The following is a 21,776-nucleotide window of genomic DNA, read 5'->3' as shown; positions in this document are numbered from 1 at the left end:
GAGAATTAATAAGCAAAAGAGGAGAACAGAGAGTGGGAGGGAACTCTAAACCAAGATTGCCAATGTGGATGTGTAAGATAATATTATGGGTGGGGCATTTGACAAAACCAGAGCTTTTTGCGAGTCTTAAAGGCATATGAATTCTACTAGGTGCACAGATAGGATTCCAAAGGATTCTGATCTTGCAAAATGGAGCCAGTTGGAGGAGCCCCAGAAGTATCCCCGAGGGCCTGCTCTAGGCTGTCTGGAAAACTTAGCTTCCCTTTTGTGGGTTAACAACTGGCCTTTTAGTTACAGTCTTCCAGGTAGTGAATGCATTGCTTGGTTTTAATGTCAGGCTAGTATGGACCTCTCCAGTGAAGTACAATTTTATTACATGAAATAAATGATGGACCATTAAATGCGAGACCAATGAAGTGGTTAATGCTGCCAAGTCACCTTTTAACCCAGAGTCATTATGAATGGAACACTGACTTCCAGAAATAAAATTCTAAAATCTATTATGGTGCTATCCATGTCTTTGCAATGAACCTCCGTCTGCCTGTTACTTTGAAATTTTATTTTGGTTGTTCTTGGTGGTAAGTAGGTTTGGTTTGGTGGCTGATAGTTTAAAGAAAAATAGTACTATTACTAATACAAAATCATCACATTTTAAACTAAGTATTTGATTTGCAAGAAAATGGTTTATATTTATATGTTATTATTTTTTTCTTTTTCATACAGTAATTCCATTGAATCAATTTCTTATCTATTTATTTCCAGATTTAAAAGAATCAGTTTGTCTCTAAACTTTACATGTCCCCAAAACTTGGCAAAGGCCTTAAATGAATACAACTTTTGTTTTTACAGATACAGGCTAGTTCCAAAGGTTTATTTTCCTGAGCAAATTCATGATGTTGTACGGGCCACAAAGTATTTCCTGAAGCCAGAAGTCTTACAGAAGTATATGGTTGATCCAGGCAGAATTTGCATTTCTGGTGACAGTGCTGGTGGAAATCTAGCTGCTGCCCTTGGACAACAGGTAACACCACTGTCCTAAGGTGCTGGTGGATTGAGCTGTGCATGATAAGGTCCAGCAGACCAACACACCCTCCATTATGTGTGGCAAAGGCATAGCTGGGTGGGCTGGTCACTAGATGGCCAAATTGATCATGCGATTACACTTGTAGAGCTCTCAGAGATCTTGCTGAAGTAGGAAGATGGGTCACTGGAGGAAGTGTCACCTATGAGTCTTTGTAAAGTCCCTGATTACAGTCAGTGTTAGAGAAGGGCTGACATCCCTTGCTTCTCAGGGCTATGTATGGAACTCAAGTGTCTCCTGCTCCATTTTCAAGTTTGACTTGCAAAGCAGAGTATTTTTGCTTAAATTCCAGTTCATAAGATTATTCCTTACAACTTTGAGCCACATTAAAACCTTAAAATTTGTTTCCCCAACTTTTTCTTAATGCAAAAGAAAAAAAATTAAACAATTCAGCCATTTAACTATTACCTTACAAGTTACTATGAGCTTCACCTGGTTGAATTCTTTGAAAACTACATCTAGCTCTATTAACACCCCAATTTTTTTGGCAGCTGGGAAAAAGCATGTTTTCTTTATTTCTTTTTTTTTTTTTTGAGGCGGAGTCTCGCTCTGTCACCCAGGCTGGAGTGCAGTGGCCAGATCTCAGCTCACTGCAAGCTCCACCTCCCGGGTTCACGCCATTCTCCTGCCTCAGCCTCCCGAGTAGCTGGGACTACAGGCACCCGCCACCTCGCCCGGCTAGTTTTTTGTATTTTTTAGTAGAGACGGGGTTTCACCGTGTTAGCCAGGATGGTCTCGATCTCCTGACCTGGTGATCCACCCGTCTCAGCCTCCCAAAGTGCTGGGATTACAGGCTTGAGCCACCGCGCCCGGCCAAAAGCATGTTTTCTTCCTGTTATGGATGAAATAACTTAAGACATCTTTGTCATCTCACCTCCAAATTTCATTTGGTGTCCTCAAATACCATCTGTCATTCTAATTATGAGGTACCTTGGTTTCTAACTCTTTTGTTGTAATTCAAGAACTGGATTTTCCATTTGGCATTGGCAAGTTTTTCATCCACACATGGTCACAAGAGAGTCTTGGCTCTGGAGAGAACATACTTGACTTTCAAGCCAGACAGCACTGGAATCTAACCTAGGACTCACCCTTGAGTGTTGTGGGGCCCTGGATAAGTCCCTTAACTTCTCTGAGCCTCAGAAAAATGAGGACGATGTCATCTGATTGCAGGGCTGTTGCAGGGACTTGGCGAGGTGATGTGTATACAATTTTTGGCACATATTCAAAGTACTATTTACTGACCATTCATGCTTTTGGAATACAGTCACATGTCACCTAGGAATGGGTTTCTAAAGTCCAGATATGAAGCAGAAGTGTATGGCTAAAGTTACCTTGAAGATCATTTAGTTTTCTATGAAGCTTCATGACTCGTTAGCTTTCTTTTAGATGTTACAGGACAAGTACGTAATTTTGCACACTAGAATTACAAAATGGGGCAATATTAACACTATGGGGAGGCATGGGGGTACTGAAATCTGTTGAGATAGGGGACTCATTCACATTCCCATGACAGCTTCACTCTGGCATATGCCCATTATGTAGAATGGAGGGTGCATTGCCAGAACTGTTTAAATTCTCTCACCAAGCATGAAGATGCTCACCAGAAGGCCTACCCTGAGGTCCTACTAAAACACTCAGGAGTCTCATAATCTGTTTAACTTTTTTCTTTCCCTCTCTTCTGGAAGAGTAGGACTAATTTTTTTTCTCCCTAGGAAGTCATGACCTTTTTGGGGGGTTTTGTAGGGAATAAAAAATTAAATAAGGTTCGCACATTATCCATTCATAATACCCAGGTGTCTTAACTGCCTAAAGATAGATACAAGTACAGGGTTCACTCAAAACTATGAGCTGTAAACATCATACCTTTCTTAGTTAAGTATCTAGCAGCTTGATAGGGTGGTGATGGTAATGATGGAGCATCATTTTTAAAACTATATTATTTATACAGTGCCTGGTAGAAATGTAACACTTATACCATTGACAGATTCAGAGTAACACATTAAGCTACTCTATAGGGTATGGTTCCTATAAAAGAAGGCATGCAAAATGAAATAATGTATTTGCTTCCTCTTCTCTAGTTTACTCAAGATGCCAGCCTAAAAAGTAAGCTCAAACTGCAAGCTTTAATTTATCCGGTTCTTCAAGCTTTAGATTTTAACACACCATCTTATCAGCAAAATGTGAATACCCCAATCCTGCCCCGCTATGTCATGGTGAAGTATTGGGTGGACTACTTCAAAGGCAACTATGACTTTGTACAGGCAATGATCATTAACAATCACACTTCACTTGATGTGGAAGAGGCTGCTGCCCTCAGGGCCCGTCTAAACTGGACATCCCTCTTGCCTGCATCTTTCACAAAGAACTACAAGCCTGTTGTACAGACCACAGGCAATGCCAGGATTGTCCAGGAGCTTCCTCAGTTGCTGGATGCCCGCTCTGCCCCACTCATTGCAGACCAGGCAGTGCTGCAGCTCCTCCCAAAGACCTACATTCTGACGTGTGAGCATGATGTCCTCAGAGACGATGGGATCATGTATGCCAAGCGTTTGGAGAGTGCCGGTGTGGAGGTGACCCTGGATCACTTTGAGGATGGCTTTCACGGATGTATGATTTTCACTAGCTGGCCCACCAATTTCTCAGTGGGAATCCGGACTAGGAATAGTTACATCAAGTGGCTGGATCAAAACCTGTAAAGGAGCAAAACTTCCAGAAGCCTCGAGACCCTCTTGACCTCCTACACCTGCTTTGGAAAGACATGCACTTTTTAGCTGACTAATTCTTCCTCTCATCCCCCTCTACATGTGAGTTTTGGAATCTCTATTCCATAACTGAAGTCTTTATGATAACCTAATTTTTAAAAATGAATTTGACTAACTTAAGTGCAAAACATCCGCATTTGGTTCCCAGAGTGGGCCAAACTCTCTGTTCTTGTTATTTTAGCCAACTATACTCGTACTTACAGCTACAGAAAGCAGGACTAGGAACTGGAAATAACTTTGGGTCCTGCCTTCATCAGGACGTTCTTTTTAGAAGCAGTTCTTCCAGCTCTGGATGACAGAGTGACCTTTAATAAGATAAGAAAACGAAGACTCCTCAGTTCTGCTAGAGTTAACCTTGAGTTCAGAGCAGTGTTAAATGCGTGCGCTTTCAGGTCAGTGCTGGGGACCAAGTACCCTCTGTTTTTTCGTGAATGGATGGTTTTGTTTCCTATGGGAATTTTGGCAAAGGTTTTCTAGAAAGAACAAGTTTCGTAAAGGACTTCCTTCCTCTAGAATACTATTCATTTTATGAGATCACTATCTGTAAGTCCAGTTGGATTACAGGGATACTTGAAAGTTACTTTCTACCACTATTATTAGAAAATATGAAGTCGCATGCACTGGATATCTGTATATCATTAGGTTTTTGTTGTTTTTTGGTTATGCTGTCCCCCTTCTCCCTGGGGAGATCTTTGGGAGCAAATTTATTTAGATTTAGAGTAAACTTTTCATTATAGAGCAATTAAAAACAGACACATGAAACAACCTAGTGTTTCACATAAAAATACTTCTGACATAAAGTATCAAGAGCAGTGTGAATATATTTGGCATAGTCAAAAAAGAAAATACATTTAATATTAGTTCAGAATTGTGAAAAATACCTTTAGAGGTCTAGTCTATTCTTGAAAACTCAATTTTTTTCACTTATATGGCGTTAAAATGGAGCTATTTTGCTACAATATAATGTATTGTTTATTTTTTTAAGTTATTTAATGTTAATATACATAGCTAGACTTAAGGTTTTTCAGAAAGATGTCTGTAATAAATATCGAAAACAATGGTATTTTTTAAAAAATTGCCTTAGGGTTTTAAAACCTTCCCTACAGTTACAACCACATGTAATTTTGTGGAAATGATATAATAGCTATTAATACTACTATAACATAGGCATACATATTTTCATGTTTATATGCATATACAAGTTAAGATAATTAGAAACTATGACTGCACCTAGTAAAGTCATCTAAGTTTATAGTTCAGTAGCTTAGGCAGGACACACTGCTCATCTCTGCTTTTTAGGGTCAGAGGAACACAAGCTCATGTTCTGAGTGAAGGGCGTACACTGGTACCTGGTGGTGCCTAGATCCCCCATTTCTGGCTGGAAGTTTCAACAGCCCAAGCTTAACTTCATGTAAAGTCTTCACTGCCAGTGGGAACATCTTTGACACAAGACACTCCAATTCTGATTTGAGTTGAGGATCTCTGTCTGCCTTCCTGCCATCCTTCCTTCTTCCCCAATCCATGCTACTGTTAGGGGCTGCAGAGAGCAGCAGTAGAGCTGAGTAATGATACAGTGCACCACAGAGAGAAAGTAGAACCATTTCACTCCTGGGAAGAATGAGTATTTCCCACTTCCAGCAATCAAATAACAAATGAAAATTTGCATACTTATTCATGTATTGTATAAGCCAGTAGCATTTTATGTACAAAACAGAAGTCAGTGCAACAGTATGTATGTGTGCCTGTGTGTGTATAAAAATAACCATTGAAGCTAACTTGCTAATGTACTTAGGCAAGCCACTTATCATCTCTGGGCCTCGTCTTTCCTCCCTCTAAAATCAAAGAGCTGAATTATGTGATCCTTGAGGTCTCTTCCACCTATAATGCCAACTGTCTTGTCAGACTGGCAAATTATATTGGCCTCTTCTTATGTGGTGGTTTTTTGGTAGGTCATAGTTCCTTATACACGGACACCTGCATCATCGAAGGGCTTTTTTTTTTCCTAAAAAAAATGGGATTTTAGTTCTTATTCTATGGTAACTACCCTCCTCATATATTGGAAGGAACCAATATTTGGACCTTATTTTGAGGTTATCTGCCTCAAAGAAAAAGAAAATAAAATGTATACGCAGGGTTCCTTAAATTGACATTTTTTCCCCAGAATTGTGAGCCAAAGCCTATAGTAATTGCAGACAACAAATGATTCCCAATCTCTAAAAGGCTCTCTCAGATGAAAAGGGAGTAAAGGCAAAAAGAGGTCAACCACTGTTTCTGATCAAGCACTTGAGTTTCATTGTTCTCTTAGTGTTTATTCTTCTAAAAAATGTTTACACTCTGCAGATTGATTTTTTTTTTTAGTACTGTGGGTTTGTTTTCCTATTTTATGAAAAAATGATAATCTTTTTGTAAAATTGTCTGTGAAATGTGAACGTTAATATATAAAGAAAAACCTTGAAGTGCTGTACAGTGAAGTATAAATTAACGGTTTATTGATTTGTGAAGAACCTAAGACTGTTATATAATTATCTCGGTGTATCTATTTTATGCATGACCTTTTAACCTTTCACTTTGCTTATTTCCCACTATGAAGGGGAAGGTAGATTTTATGAACGATTTTAATAGCAAATATATTTTATAAAATGAAAATCCAGTGTGGAGGTAGCAAAGCATATATCTGTTCTGAATCATGTTTGGAAATAAAATCGCTCCATCTGGGAATGTGCTTTCATTTCCCCGTCTCATTTTCTGTTTCCCATTTGAAAACAGTGTTCTCTTCTCTTCTTTCTGCATGCCAAATTGCTAGCCACAATTATCTCCAAATCTTCTACCCACTGGAGTACTCCAGCTGTCTTTCCTTTAAAGGTGGTTCAGTGGCCTCCTTGATGACATTCGTTTCATGTCTGGATACAGTATGTGTTGCCCTACTTTGGACTGGCTAGAATATTCATAAAAGCCAGGCAGGCCCTGGGACTATTTGGGGACCTTCGAGACACATGTTAGGAAAGGATGATCATGATGCCAAGAGTTTCAGCTGAATTGTTTCAGCCAAAGCATCACTATCACTGAAGACAGGTTCTCAAACTGACCCTGTCATTACAAATAAAGCTAATAATTTCACATTTGAGTTTATTATGCCTAGTTTATGTCAATACCTTAGGGATTTATAAAATTTTTTTTCAGAGTGAATTGTTTATATTCTAAATGATCCACATGCAAGTGTGTAAATTTGGTTTTCCTATTCTGTTATACTTTCATCTTCCCTAACAGAACCTCTTGGTGTGTGGTTTTATTTGGCTGGATGGATCCACAAACAGCTCCAACATATCTCTTTGGGACATTTAAATGTAAACTGTATGTGTGTTTTAATATTGCTTTTCTTGTTATTTTCATTCTCTCTTTATCCCCTATGTTTTTAATTTTTTTGTAACTCAGATTTTCTAATGGACCCCCTATTGAAACATCTAGAAGATACGGATATCAGTACCAGATGCCTCAAATCCCAAAGACTGGAAATGAAATGTAAATATGATTTCTAATAGGGACACACGGTAGCTCAGTGCTGTCGGTACATTTTGTGTCATCAGAGTGAGAGAGGCTGGTGACATCATTTGCACGTGTCTTCGTTTGAAAGGCTCCTCTCCCAGATTTTCTCACGGCTGGCTCGTTGGCATTTTAGATTAAATGCCCCTGCCTCAGAGAAGTCCACCTCAGCCAGCCAATCTGCCCAACCCTCCCAATCACCACCGCTCTCCCCATCCGCCAGCCCTCTCATCTGATTGCGACACTGATTGTTGCTGTTTTCCATCTCACTTCTGATGATCATGTCTGTATGTCTGTGCTTGTTTTCTTTTCTCCCCATGCTTATTTGTAAGCTCCACAAGGGCAGGAACTTTGTCTTTCTTGGCCATTCCTGTTTTCTCAGCACTTAGAACAGCGCACACAGTAGACGTTGAAAAAACGATTTTGAAGCCTCCTTCCTGAGTGTGTTGCTTCGCTGTAACTGCCATTTGCCATGTTCTTCTCTTTTTTGGGAGAGACAGGGAGAGGACATGGTCTGAGTCTCGCTCTGTCACCCAGGCTGGAGTGCAGTGGCACGATCTCGGCTGACTGCAACTTCCGCCTCCCAGGTTCAAGCGACTCTCCTGCCTCAGGATCCCAAGTAGCTGGGATTACAGGCACGTGCCACTGTGCCCGGCTTATTTTTGTATTTTTAGTAGAGATGGGTTTTCACCAGGTTGGCCAGGCTAGTCTCAAACTCCTGACCTCAAGTGATCCACCTGCCTCAGCCTTCCAAAGTGCTGGGATTACAGGTATGAGCCACCACACCTGGCCTGAGTGGTTTTTTTAAAGTTGATTTTGAATAGGCCGGGCACAGTGGCTCACGCCTATAATCCCAGCACTTTGGGAGGCTGAGGTGGGCAGATCACGAGGTCAGGAGATTGACACCATCCTGGCTATCATGGTGAAACCCTGTCTCTACTAAAAATGCAAAAAATTAGCCGGGCCTGGTGGCGGGGGCCTATAGTCCCAGCTACTCAGGAGGCTGAGGCAAGAGAATGGCNTCAAACTCCTGACCTCAAGTGATCCACCTGCCTCAGCCTTCCAAAGTGCTGGGATTACAGGTATGAGCCACCACACCTGGCCTGAGTGGTTTTTTTAAAGTTGATTTTGAATAGGCCGGGCACAGTGGCTCACGCCTATAATCCCAGCACTTTGGGAGGCTGAGGTGGGCAGATCACGAGGTCAGGAGATTGACACCATCCTGGCTAACATGGTGAAACCCTGTCTCTACTAAAAATGCAAAAAATTAGCCGGGCGTGGGGGCGGGCGCCTCTAGTCCCAGCTACTCAGGAGGCTGAGGCAAGAGAATGGCGTGAACCCGGGAGGCGGAGCTTGCAGTGAGCCGAGATCGTGCCACTGCACTCCAGTCTGGGTGACAGAGCGAGACTCTGTCTCAAAAAAAAAAAAAAGAAAGTTGATTTTGAATAAATCCTCACCAAGAATAATTAAACTTATAAGCATTAGGGTATTATTGCCCTTCTTTTAATTAGAAGTAAGTTATGTTAAATATAATTAAGACTAAAAGTAAATATTTCCAAACAAAATTAAACAACTGAAAGGAAGCCCTGTTTTAACTACCAAAGTTTAAAGCAAAAAATGCTTTTGAATGAAGTTCTTTTGGCTTTTCCCACAACTCTAGTCTGTTCTAAATTTTCTCAGCAGATAGTTTTGCTATGTTGAATAAACCATTGTAAGCTGCACTAAAAGAATGACCTATCTAACATTCTGTAAGTGTTCCACAGAATTTTTTTTTTTTTTTAAGACATGGGGTCTCACCATGTAGCCCAGGCTGGTCTCAAACTCCTAGGCTCAAGTAATACTCCCACCTTAACCTCTCAAAGTGCTGAGATTATAGTGTTATAGTGTTAGCCACTATGTCCAGCATGAAGTCAATTTTAGAGTTTGAGAAATTTTAACCAGACAAAGCAATCTACCCCCTTTTTTTTTTTTTTTTAGATGGAGCCTCGTCTGTTGCCCAGGCTGGAGTGCAGTGGCACGATCTCGGCTCACTGCAAGCTTTGCCTCCCAGGTTCACACCATTCTCTTGCCTCAGCCTCCTAAGTAGCTGGGACTACAGGCGCCCGCCACCACGCCTGGCTAATTTTTTGTATTTTTAGTAGACATGGGGTTTCACCGTGTTAGCCAGGATGGTGTCGATCTCCTGACCTCATGATCCTCCCACCTCAGCCTCCCAAAGTGCTGGGATTACAGGCGTGAGCCACCACGCCTGACCAACAGCAATCTACCACTTTTAAGATGTGGTTTTCTCTTTCTTTTTTCATTTTTTTTTAATAGAGAAAATGTTTTTTGTTCCAGTTAAATTCATGAAATCAAGAAATAATACTTATTTAGCTTAGCTGCAGGTTAATGTTATTTTAAGTATTGTACTTTAAGATAAATGGTTTACTAAGCTGGGTAACATCTCTCCTGCTTACGTCATTTCCACCACTCTCACAGAATGAAGTTAACTTCCTTCTGGACAAAGTCAGTATTTCAATTTGTGTCCTTGATCCAATTCATTATTGTCCCACTCAAGGACTTGCTAAAGTACCTCCCTTCTCTCCTGTACCTTTAACTCTCTGTTTTTACTTACTCCCTCCTCTTAGCTCTATAAATATAGTCAAATTTGTCCTCTCAACAAAAAACTCCCCTTTGACTTTTATTTTCCTTCTGGCCCAAACACTGAATTGGCTATCATTTTAAAAGTTAACAAATATCAACATCACAAAATTCTACTTCATGCGATTTCCATTAAAGAAAAATTTTGTGTGTATACACACATACCACATACACCAAAGAAGAAGTTAAAATTACACATGATGCAATAGGGTTTTTGTTATCTATTGCCAAGCAACAAATTATTATGCAACTTGCAATTTAAAACAGTCATTTGTTGTCTCTGAATTCTGGGTGGACTGAGCTTAGCTTGGCAGACCATCTGCTAAACTTGGTGTTGCCTGGGACTGCAAACTTCGGAGTCCCACTGTGCTAGAACCTCCATGATGGCTCACTACGAGGCTGGCAGTGGTGCTCGCTGTTGGTTGACTGCCTTGGATTTCCTTTACATGGCTTTCCTTTCTGAATTGTAATTCTAAAAGTATGGCATCTGGATTCCAAGACAGAACATTCTCAATGTGCAAAAGCGAAAAGCTTTTTGTCTTGTAAGGTCCAGATATGGAAATTATTCAGCATCACTTCCACCATATTCAGTTGATCAAAGCAAATTACAAGTCCAGCCCAGATTTAAAGAGAGGGGAAATAGAAACTACCACACAATGGAGGGAGTGATTAAGACTTTATAGCCTGTTTCGTTTCTTTTTTTTTTTTTGAGACAGAGTCTCACTCTGTCACCCAGGCTGGAGTGCAGTGGCACAATCTCAGCTCACTGCAACCTCTGCCTCCCAGATTCAAGCAATTCTCCTGCCTCAGCCTCCCGAGTATCTGGGACTACAGGCACACGACACCATGCCCAGCTAATTTTTGTATTTTTAGTAGCGACGAGGTTTCACCATGTTGGCCAGGCTGATTTGAACTCCTGACCTTGTGATCTACCCAGCTTAGCCTCCCAAAGTGCTGGGATTACAGGTGTGAGCCACCGCACCCAGCCGATAGCCATCTTTAATACACCACAATTCTTTCCAGAAGAGAATTCCACTTTGATTAGTCATTGATAAGATCAAAATTCTCTTTGTACATTTTTTATGTCTAATGATTGAGAGAAGTTTTCAGATTCACTCTGACCCCAAACATTTCTAACATTGTTTTTGTTACACTCTGCTGAAATGTCTTTTGCTGGGTGCCATTGAATAAGTTCATATTGCAATACATACGCCCTCCACTTCAGCAGAGTATAGAATGGGATATTCCTGAAAGCTGTTCCTCTACTGGATAAGTCAGCAATAACTTAACCGAAGCAGCTGCAAGTAACAAACATATCCTTCTAAACTCAAGCTAAATGTATCCCTAGCTCAATTTTTCCTTAGGGGATCCCCAAAATGCCGGTAGCCACTCCAAGCCATCTAACATGTGGGGAATCACAATGGAGGAGAAGCTGTGGTGGGAAGAGTCAGTGATACTAACTGGAGTTAAAAGTATTTTACCTATGTGTGTTTTAAAAGCAGTATCTTGTGTCCCTATAAAAGGGGCCTATTCAGATAAAAGGCCCTAAACTCAAGTTTGATGGTAAATATGCGCATGCACAAGATTCAGATTCACACGTTCACCCTCCTTCCAGATGCCTCTCCTGAACCATCCTTAGGCCCACCAGGGCAGCAAGCCTCAATCTAAATGCATTTCATTACCTTCTTCCCTGCAGTACCATGGCATTATACGGTCCCTATGTCATTTAATTGTATCACCTTCTCTTTAGTTACCCAAGCTAGAATTATAAGTTTTATTTATTTCCTCCAGTCCTTCAACTTTCAATCACCAAGCCCAATCAGTTTTACTTCCTACATATTTCCCAACACCATTCCCTATTTTTTTCCATCCCTGGACACACTGTTTTACTTGAGTCATCACTTCTTGCCCAATCAATTGCAATAAATCTCTAACTACTTTTCTTGTCTCCCTCAATTTCATGTTCCTCAAATGTATCCCCTCCACAGCAGCAAAAACGATGAATTAAAATTCACACCTGAAAACATATTTCTCAGCTTCAAGTCCTTTTGCCTACTGGCAGGTTTCAAGCCACTTAATGTTATATGCCCAGCTCTCCCTCGTGACCTTGCCCCTGCCCACCTCTGCAGCAGTAGCTCCTTACATGTGGTCTGGGGACCCCTTGGGAGCCAACAAAATCTAAACTATTTTCATAATACTATGTTATTTGCCTTTGTCACTTTTTCTTTCATGAGTGCACAGTGGAGTCTTCCAGCAGCTACAGACACGTGGTGTTGCAACAGATCCAAGGCAGAAGCAGGTGTGAGAATCCAGCTGTCTCTAGTTAAGCTGGACATTAAAGAGATTTGTAGGCCCAGAAGTGGTGGCTCACGCCTGTAATCCCAGCACTTTGGGAGGCCGACGTGGGTGGATCATCTGAAGTCAGGAGTACGAGACCAATCTGGCCAACATGGATAAACCTCGTCTCTACTAAAAATACAAAAATTAGCTGGGCGTAGTGACGCACACCTGTAGTCCCAGCTACTCGGGAGACTGAGGCAGGAGAATCACTTGAACTCAGGAGGCAGAGGTTGCAGTGAGCCGAGATCACACCACTGCACTCCAGCCTGGCAACAGAGCAAGACTCCGTCTCAAAAAAAAAAAAAAAAAAAAAAAAAAAAAACAACAACAACAACTTGTAAAAATATAATACAATGTCACATTTTTCACTAATTTGTATTTGAGAAATTCAAGATTTCTTTTGTAAAATAGAGCTTAAGATAATATGTAATTAAATACATTAATAACTACATTTCAAACTTACCAGTTTTAGTCCCTTTCCCTCCTTCCCTCCCTCCCTCCCTCCCTCCCTTCCTTCCCCACCCCGGCCCCCAGGGTCTTCTTCCCGTTACCCAGGCTGGAGCATGCAGGGCCACAATCTTGGCAAACAGCCTCGACCTCCTGGGCTCAAGTTATCCTTCCACCCCAGCCTCCTAAGTAGCTGGGACTACAGGAGCATGCCACCATGCCCATCCAACAGTTTCTTAAAAGTAAACATCGGCTGGGTGCGGTAGCTCACGCCTGTAATCCCAGCACTTTGGGAGGCTGAGGCGGGCAGATCACGAGGTCAGGAGATCAAGACCATCCTGAGTAACACGATGAAACCCCCTCTCTACTAAAAATACAAACAATTAGCCGGGTGTGGTGGCGGGCGCCTGTAGTCCCAGCTACTCGGGAGGTTGAGGCAGGAGAATGGCGTGACCCCGGGAGGCGGAGATTGCAGTGAGCCGAGATTGCGCCACTGCCCTTCAGCCTGGGCGACAGAGCCAGAGTCCATCTCAAATAAATAAATAAATAAAAATAAACAGCAATAAATGAAGTCCACATAAACAAAAGCACTTCGTGGGGGAGGGGAAGGGTCCTCAATAATGTTTAAAATTGTAAAGTCTTGAGACTGAAATGTTTGAGAGCTGCTGCTCAATAGCATCCTCTCCTGGCCGTCCCTACACATCGTGCTGTGTACAGCCAGCCAACCCGGAACTTGTTACCGTGGTTCTGCTTGTGTTCCGTGCACACACCGTGTTCTCTTACCTAACACCCTTCCCTGTCCTTAGAGTGCCTTTCTATGTTCTTGTATTTCTTTGCCAGCCTCCTCCAGGAGCCTTTCCTAACTCCTTTCTCAGGAGGATTTAGGGGTCGTTCCTCGGGTCTCACATTGCCCTCCACACATGACATGCTAATTTTCTGCAGGTAGGTCTGACTCCCTCACAAGAGTAGGACCCTTGATGTGGGGGTCACGTCAGCCTCACCTCTGTGACCCCAATGCCTGATATGGTGGCCCTTGTAAGAACTCAATAAATCTTTGATGAACAACTGACTGTATTATTCTTCTTCCTGTTAACAATTAATGCATAGTTTTCAGGATATGTAAAATAATGCCTGATACTTTTGTATATATTTGCTTATTTATATTATTGAGATAAAGTATCTGGGGCTTTTTTTCCTGCATATGTTTTCTTTCTACTAATGTACTGAAAATCTCATTTGGTTAAAGAATGAAATTCCAAAGCCCACAATATAATAGATGTTTAAAACTTAAAGCCATTGCCAGTAGAGGGCGCCTTGAAAGTCAATGGCATTCGCCATCCCATATACACTGCAGTTTGTGTTTTGTGTTTCGTCTGGATTCTTTTTCTTTTCTTTTCTTTTCTTTTTTTTCACAAAAAAGAAAAGATTTCTCAATAGCTTTCTTGTACTTTTTGTAAAAGGTCAATAAAAGTCATAGTTCATCACAGGATTAATTAAACTGGGTTGTTTTTTATAAAATAGAATTTAAAATTCCCATAACTACCTGATTAAAAAAATAACTGAGTTTTCAAAACTAACAAAACAGGACTTGCATTAATCCTTTGTTGAAATATGACTCACCTCTCTGCTTCCCAAAGTGTTTTTTTTTTTTTTGACATGCTTTTATTCAAGGTAGATATTTGCCATCCCTTTGCAGAAAGGCTGACAGAACAATGGTGTTCTGCATTTTTGAAAGACCATTTAGTATAGCAGGAAATATACGACCTTTATCTTTTCGTTCTGTTTGCTGGCAAACCCCAGGCACCCAGCACTGCATTATAGAAAAATTACCTTTGAAAACAACAAATAAGGCAGGGAGGGGTGGCCTTCAAAAGCTGGGGCACAGGTTCCAGCAAACAACATCCAGCTGTGATGTTTGTGGAACTGCCATATTTTTAAAAACAGACATAAAATGATTAAGAAGGAAAACCTCACCATTCATTTCATGTAGAAGAGAGGAAATGTCATGAACTAAAATTTGGGAAACTATAATTCCAGTTCCAGTTCTGCCAGTAAATATCTCGGTACATTTAAGTTTTTGTTGGTGTTTTGTGTTCCCTATTTTAAAAGTCATTTTATCTAAACCTCTCTTATTCCCCCCAAATACTTGAAACAGCTTATAATTAAACAAAAAATATAATGAAATTGTGACACAGAAATAGTAGCTCTGTATTAGTGCGCTTTCACACTGCGATAAAGAATACCTGAGACTGGGTAATTTATGAACAAAAGAGGATTATTGACTCACAGTTCTGCGTGACTGGGGAGGACTCAGGAAACTTACAATCATGGCAGAAGGTGAAGGGGAAACAAGGCACATCCTACATGGTGTCAGGAGGGGGAGAAGAGCACGAAGGGGGAAGAGTCTCACACTTATCAAACAACCAGATCTTGTGGGAGAACTCCCTTGCTATCATGAGAACAGCATGGGGGAAACCCACCCCCATGATCCAATCACCTCCCACCAGGTCCCTCCCTCAACACCTGGGGATTACAATTTGGATTACAATTAAAAATGAAACTTGGGTGGGGACACAGAGCCAAACCATATCAGGCTCATAGCCAAGGACAAGAACAAAAATATGCTAACTAGAAAAATCAGTTTCTGTGGTTGAACTTCCAGTTTGACCCTGAGGACCCTAGCAGTCAAGGCAAACAGTAGAAAATATAGTCAGTGACTCAGTCTTTATTTTAGATGGGAAGAACTCTTCCAATTTCTCAGAGTTAATCATCTTCTTTTTTTTTTTTTTGAGACAGAGTCTCACTCTTGTCGTGCAGGCTGGAATGCAGTGATGTGATCTCGGCTCACTGCATCCTCTGCCTCCCAGGTTCAAGCGATTCTCCTGCCTCAGCCTCCTGAGTAGCTGGGATTATAGGCGTGCAACACCATGCCGGGCTAATTTTTGTATTTTAAGTAAAGACGAGGTTTCACCACATGTTGGTCAGACTGGTCTCGAACTCCCGACCTCAGGTGATCCACCCGCCTTGGCCTCCCAAAGTGCTGGGATTATAGGCATAAGCCACTGCGCCCGGCCATTGATCATCTTTCCTTAGCACTAAATTCTAAAAGAAAATCCTGACATGTGACCTACTGAATAATGCCCTCTATTATTTTAAAGCAATACAGCAGGAACTTTCATGTAACTATTTATTTAACGAACCTCAATGAGAACTGTGGATGTGACTTTAAACATCAGTGTAACCATATATTGAATCGATGAAAGTAATAGTGTTTGTCCTACTACTTGTCTCTAAGGACTATTAAAAATAAAGCCGTAGAAGGGCAATTTTAAAAGCTTTGAGTTAAGGCAAACTCAAATGTTAGATATTATCACATATATCCCTAGATGTGTATTGATGATAAGATAATCTGCTTTCTGATTTTCTTTTATTGGGGCTAAGGGAAAAAAAGAAAACGTTATAGGTGCGTGTGAAAATTATCAAAGATTGACTGGGCGTGGTGGCTCATGCCTGTAATCCCAGCACTTTGGGAGGTCAAGGCAGGTGGATCACCTGACTTTGGGAGTTCAAGACCAGTCTGACCAACATGAAGAAACCCTGTTTCTACTAAAAATACAAAATTAGCCAGGCGTGGTGGCACATGCCTGTAATCCCAGCTACTCAGGAGGCTGAGGCAGGAGAATCGCTTGAGCCTGGGAAGCAGAGGTTGTGGTGAGCCGAGATCACGTCATTGCACTCTACTCTGGGCAACAAGAGCAAAACTCCACGTCAAAATAAAAAAAAAAAATCAAGAAAATTATTAAAAGTTATACAGAAAGTTGTTAATTTATTACCTCTGAGGACTGGGAACAGAGATCCTAAGGGAAGACAAACTTTTTCCCCCAGTTTGCTACCCTCTGAAACATTTGAATTTTTTATTAAAAAATTTTTTTAGAGACAGTGTCTGGCTATGTTCCCCAGGCTGGAGCACAGTGATTATTCATCGGCATGATCATTGTGCACTACAGCTTCAAACCTGTGGCCTTGAGTGAACCTCCCACCTCAGCCTCCCCAGTAGCTGGCCAAGTGTGCACCCCTGTTACCTGGCTTTGAATTTTTCATGACGATTCACTATTTCTTATTTTTAAAAGGGAAAGAAAAGTTGGTTTACCCATAACTAATACTCTGTACAAAATCTACAAAAGGACTCAGACTTGTTTTAGTTTTCTTTTAGTCATGATTTAGTTCATCACTTGGCACGCTATCTCTTGCAAAAAACACTTACTCAAGATAGCTTAAGTAGAGAGAGGTTTATCTTAGGGATACAACCAAAAATCTCCTGGACATCCAAGATCACAAAATAAAGGAAAGCTTTCCCCTCAGAGAGCTTGATACAGAAAATTCAAGAACCCAGGCTATTTCCTCTTTCTCTCCATGTATCGAAAATGTATAAAAACAAACCAATCATGGATGGGGTATGGCACCTACTACTGACTTAACATGTTTGTTTCTTAAGCCAGTGTTTGTTGTTGTTGTTTGCTTTCTTTGTTTATTTTGAAACAGGTTATGGTTCTGTCATCGAAACTGGAGTGCAGTGGTGCAATCATGGCTCACTGCAGCCTCAACCTCCTGGACCCAAGCAATCTTCCCACCTCAGCCTCCCAAGTAGCTAGGACTACAGGCATGCACCACAAGTCCAGCTAATATTTTTATTTTGTAGAGACAAGGTCTCACCATGCTGCCCAGACTTAGTGTTTCTCAAAGGTTAACTGACATATGAATTACTTGGGGATCTTATTAGATTGCAGATTCTAATTCAGTAGTTCTAGATGGCCAGAGAGTCTAATTTTCTAATAAACTCCCAGGGATTCCCCTAATGCTGCTGGTCAGCTGACCACTCTTTGAATAGCAAGGCCTTACTGCATTTTTTTTTTTTAAAGAGGGAATCTGATTGGTTGTTAGACAGCCAATAAATTGGTTGGGTGCAATCATCTGGGGCTTGGGGTACTGCTCATATGCCCAATTAGTGGGAGCTATGGTTGGTAGAAGTCTCAGAATGAGAGACATGAGTGGGCAGGCAGCTCAAAACAGATCAAACATTATACCCTTATCTGCATCCAAAGTTGCCACAAACATGATCCAGCTATGAAGAACAGAAAACCCTCTCTCCCTGTTCCAAACCTGTAACATCTCTGAGGAAAGTGGGGGGCTGCCTTCAGACTGATTACAGGTTGTTGCAGGTTTGGAACGGGAAGAGAGGGTTTTCTGCTGTAAGCAACTGGATCTTCCCCTAGGACCTCTGTTCCCAATCCTCAGTGGTAACCAGTTAACCCTTTAGATGATGTGCATTCTTCCTTCTGGCTTGTTGTAATCTATTCCAGGTGTCTCGAGCTGATGGAGTAAGCAGAGTGTATTAGTTTGTTTTCACACAGCTGATAAAGACATACAGGAGACTGGGTAATTTATACAGGAAAAAGAAGTTTAAAGGACTCACAGTTCCACGTGAATGGAGAGGCCTCGCAATCATGGCAGAAGGTGAAAGGCACATCTTATATGGCGGCAGACATGAGAAACTGATGAGAGCCAAGTGAAAGGGGAAACCCCTTATAAAAATATCAGATCTCCAGATCTGGAGTACAGTGGTGCCATCTCGGCTAACTGCAACCTCACCTCCTGAGTTCAAGTGATTCTCCCACCTCAGCTTCCTGGGTAGCTGGGACTACAGGTGCGTGTCACCCCGCCTGGCTAGTTTTGTATATTTTGTATATTTTGGTAGAGAGGAGTTTCACCATGTTGGCCAGGTTTCTCTCAAACTCCTGACCTCAAGTGATCCACCTGCCTTGGCCTCCCAAAGTGCTGGGATTACAGGCATGACCCACCGCTCCCGGCCTAATTTTTTAAGGATCTAAGATAGAAAGGCCCACCTGAGGTGCATTGTATTCTCCCTGCACACGAGGTGCATAAGTCAAGTCCAGATGGGAAAGTGATGGCAAACTCAAAGAGGAGCATTTAATAAAGGGACTCTGTGCAGAGATGTGGGCACAATTAAGGAAACCAACAAGAGGCAGTACGATGCTCTGTGACTAGTAGTAACAGGCAGCTGTTACCTCATCGAGGCCTGGTAAGACAAAGAAGGGAATTATTCCCCACTCTAAGAGAGGGTAGCTATGTGAGGAAAGCCTGGAGGCAGCTGTATGAACCAACAGAGAAGGAGGCACGAAAACAGATTCTCCAAACGTCATTCTCCGATATGGTTTTGTTATGTTTCCCTACCACATCTCAGGTTGAATTATAATCCCCAGTGTTGGAGGTAGGGCCTGGTGGAAGATGACTGGATCATGGGTTTGGATTTCTCATGAATGATTTAGCACCATCCCCTTGATTTTATTCTCGTGATAATGAGTGAGTTCTTGTGAGATCTGGTTGTTTAAAAATGTGTAGCACCAGCTGGGCACGGTGGCTCATGCCTGTAATTCCAGCACTTTGGGAGGCTGAGGCAGGCGGATCATCTGAGGTCAGAAGTTCGAGACCCACCTGGCCAACATGCTGAAACCTCATCTCTACCCAAAATACAAAAATTAGCCAGGCATGCTGGTGGGTGCTTGTAATCCCAGCTACTCAGGAGGCTGAGGCAGGAGAATTGCTTGAACCCAGGAGGCAGAGGTTGCAGTGAGCCGAGATCACACCACTGCACTCCAGCCCGTGCAACAGAGCAAGACACTGTCTCAAAAAAAAAAAAAAAAAGTGTGTAGCACCTCCCCCAACTTGCTCCTGCTCCTACCATGTGACATGCTCTCTGCCTCTTGGCCTTCTGCTGAGATTGTAAGTTTCCAGAGACGTCCCCAGACACAAATGCCACTATGCTTTCTGTACAGCCTGCAGAACCGTGAGCCAGTAAAACTCCTTTTCTTATACATTACTCTTCTCAGGTATTTCTTTATAGCAGTGCAAGAATGGTGTAATACATTCTCTTTCTGACTTCATTCTTTTGCCATTGCCTCCATGTTCTAAACGGAAACTAGGGTAACTTGTTCATGCAGGTCATATCGGTCAGATTCTGGGCCCACAGCAGGGCGGAGTACTGCGGGGTGCATCTGGAAGGGCAAATAGAAGATATCCAGCCTGCAGGGCCTGTAGACTGAACCCCACATCTGATGCTCTGTACCCTACGGTTCACCAGCACAGATAATGAGATGATGCCAATTGCAATGCCAAAATACACAATCCCAGATGCCATCATCCCGAATGTCAAAATCCCAAAATCCCCAGTTTCTAACTGAATCCCCAAACCATAGTGACAGATTTGAAATTAGGTGCAATCAAGGCCTCTAAAGGTGAATTTCAAGGTGTCACTAATGACATGTGCTTTTACCATTCAGCCCAATGCGTTTGGCAGAAAATTCAGATGAGTGGATTGACCACATGATACGGCAATGACAAAAACATCGATTTAAAAACACATTATTTATCTGCATCAGCATTCCCTCCAGCTGATGAAACTCCAGTAGCTTTTAATGAATTAACACCACATTTGCTCCAAGAAGTCAGCAAGGTTATGGACTGGTTCACAAATAATTCTGCGCGCTGTGGGCTAAGAAAACACTTACATAATAGTGTTGCTGTTCATTCTCCAATACTGTTTACAGCAAATTTGTGGTCTGTATATGAGTGCATGTGGAATGAATTGCTGTGTCTCTAAAACGACATAGAAGCATGGCACAGAAGATGGAACATTTAATAGGGAATGCCCACATCAGTGCATATGAAATCATAAAATAATTTCAAAAAGAGCAGCACCAGGTGGAAAATGAATGTGAATGTATTCTCCAGGAAGAGTCATGCCCTAAAAAAGAAAGCAGCTGTTCATCACAATGCAAGACTTCAAAATAAATGAAGGGACTGTACAAATATTATGGGAAATGCATCTTATGAAAAAAACTACACATGGATTTCATTTTTTTTGCACCAAAATTAACTCAAACTAACTTGTTATAACATGTCTAAACAGGATCTAGTTTGAGGCACTAAGAAGGAATAAGATGTCAGTTTGAAAAGAGCCCCTGTCAGAGCAACATGAATTCTGCTAAAATTGAAGCAAGAACAAATATCAAATTTCTGTTAATGTTTGGGTGGAAGAATTGTGAAATCACTGATATTTCGTGGAAATTTTATGGGGACAATGCCCCCAAAGAAATTAGTAGTTTACAAATGGATAACTCATTTTAAGAAGGGAGAAGACAGTGTTGAATATGAAGCCCACAGTTGCAAACCATCCATATCAGTTTGTAAAGAAAAAATCTTGTTTGTGCCCCAGTGGAAGAGGACTGACTATTTTAACAGCAGGAACAATAGCTGACACCAAAGACATCTTGATTAGTTTACTTTACACAAATGTGACTGAAAAATTAAAGTTGAGCAAACTTTCCATTCAATGGGTGCCAAAACCATTGTGATGGCAGCAGCGGGCAGTCCCGCAGCAGCTGCCATCAGTTGACTGCAGTGAGGAGGCATGGGCAGTGGCCGCAGGAGCAGCAGTGGTGGTGGTGGGATGCCTGGCCCTGCATTGCCACTCTTGCCTGTCACCACTGTGGGGAGGGTGCAGGGAGGAGGCAGACAATCCCTGGAGTCTGCCCCTGGGAGTCCTGCAAGAGCCCACCGCCCTAGGGGCCACCATGATGGGGCTGACTGAGCCACCTGCCAGTGGGATAACAGCATGATTGGGCATGGCAGTGGCTCCCAGGAAGCCCCCAAGGAGTTGTGCCCCACCACAGCCCCTCTTGCCCATGCTGCTCACATTGAGGCCTGCTGCTGCTGCCAGGGCCAGGGATGCCATGGTCCTCCTGTGAGCTATGTAGTCCTTCCTGGAGCCAGGGCACAGCCACAGCAGTTCAGCCACACCCCCACCCCACCTCAAGCTGGGGTCAGCACCTGCATCACAACCTGCCCCTCAGGCAGGACCACCGGGGACCACGGTGCCCTGCAGCTGC

The 21,776-nt window shown here is 42.1% G+C and overlaps 1 protein-coding gene across 1 annotated transcript in view; it reads left to right on the top strand.

The window, feature by feature from the left end:
- NCEH1 (neutral cholesterol ester hydrolase 1) overlaps nucleotides 1-6,571 on the top strand; it is an 82,521-nt gene extending 75,950 nt beyond the window's left edge. Inside the window, exons 4-5 of the mRNA XM_017889483.1 lie at nucleotides 850-1,021; nucleotides 3,160-6,571. Coding sequence (XP_017744972.1) covers nucleotides 850-1,021; nucleotides 3,160-3,777 — 790 coding nt within the window. The 3' untranslated portion in view covers nucleotides 3,778-6,571. The remainder of the gene's footprint in view (nucleotides 1-849; nucleotides 1,022-3,159) is intronic.
- Nucleotides 6,572-21,776: the final 15,205 nt, after the last annotated feature.

The sequence above is a fragment of the Rhinopithecus bieti genome, unplaced genomic scaffold (assembly GCF_001698545.2).
Source record: "Rhinopithecus bieti isolate Rb0 unplaced genomic scaffold, ASM169854v2 scaffold_18353, whole genome shotgun sequence".
NCBI lineage: Eukaryota > Metazoa > Chordata > Mammalia > Primates > Cercopithecidae > Rhinopithecus > Rhinopithecus bieti.
This window is presented reverse-complemented; position numbering and strand designations above follow the sequence as displayed.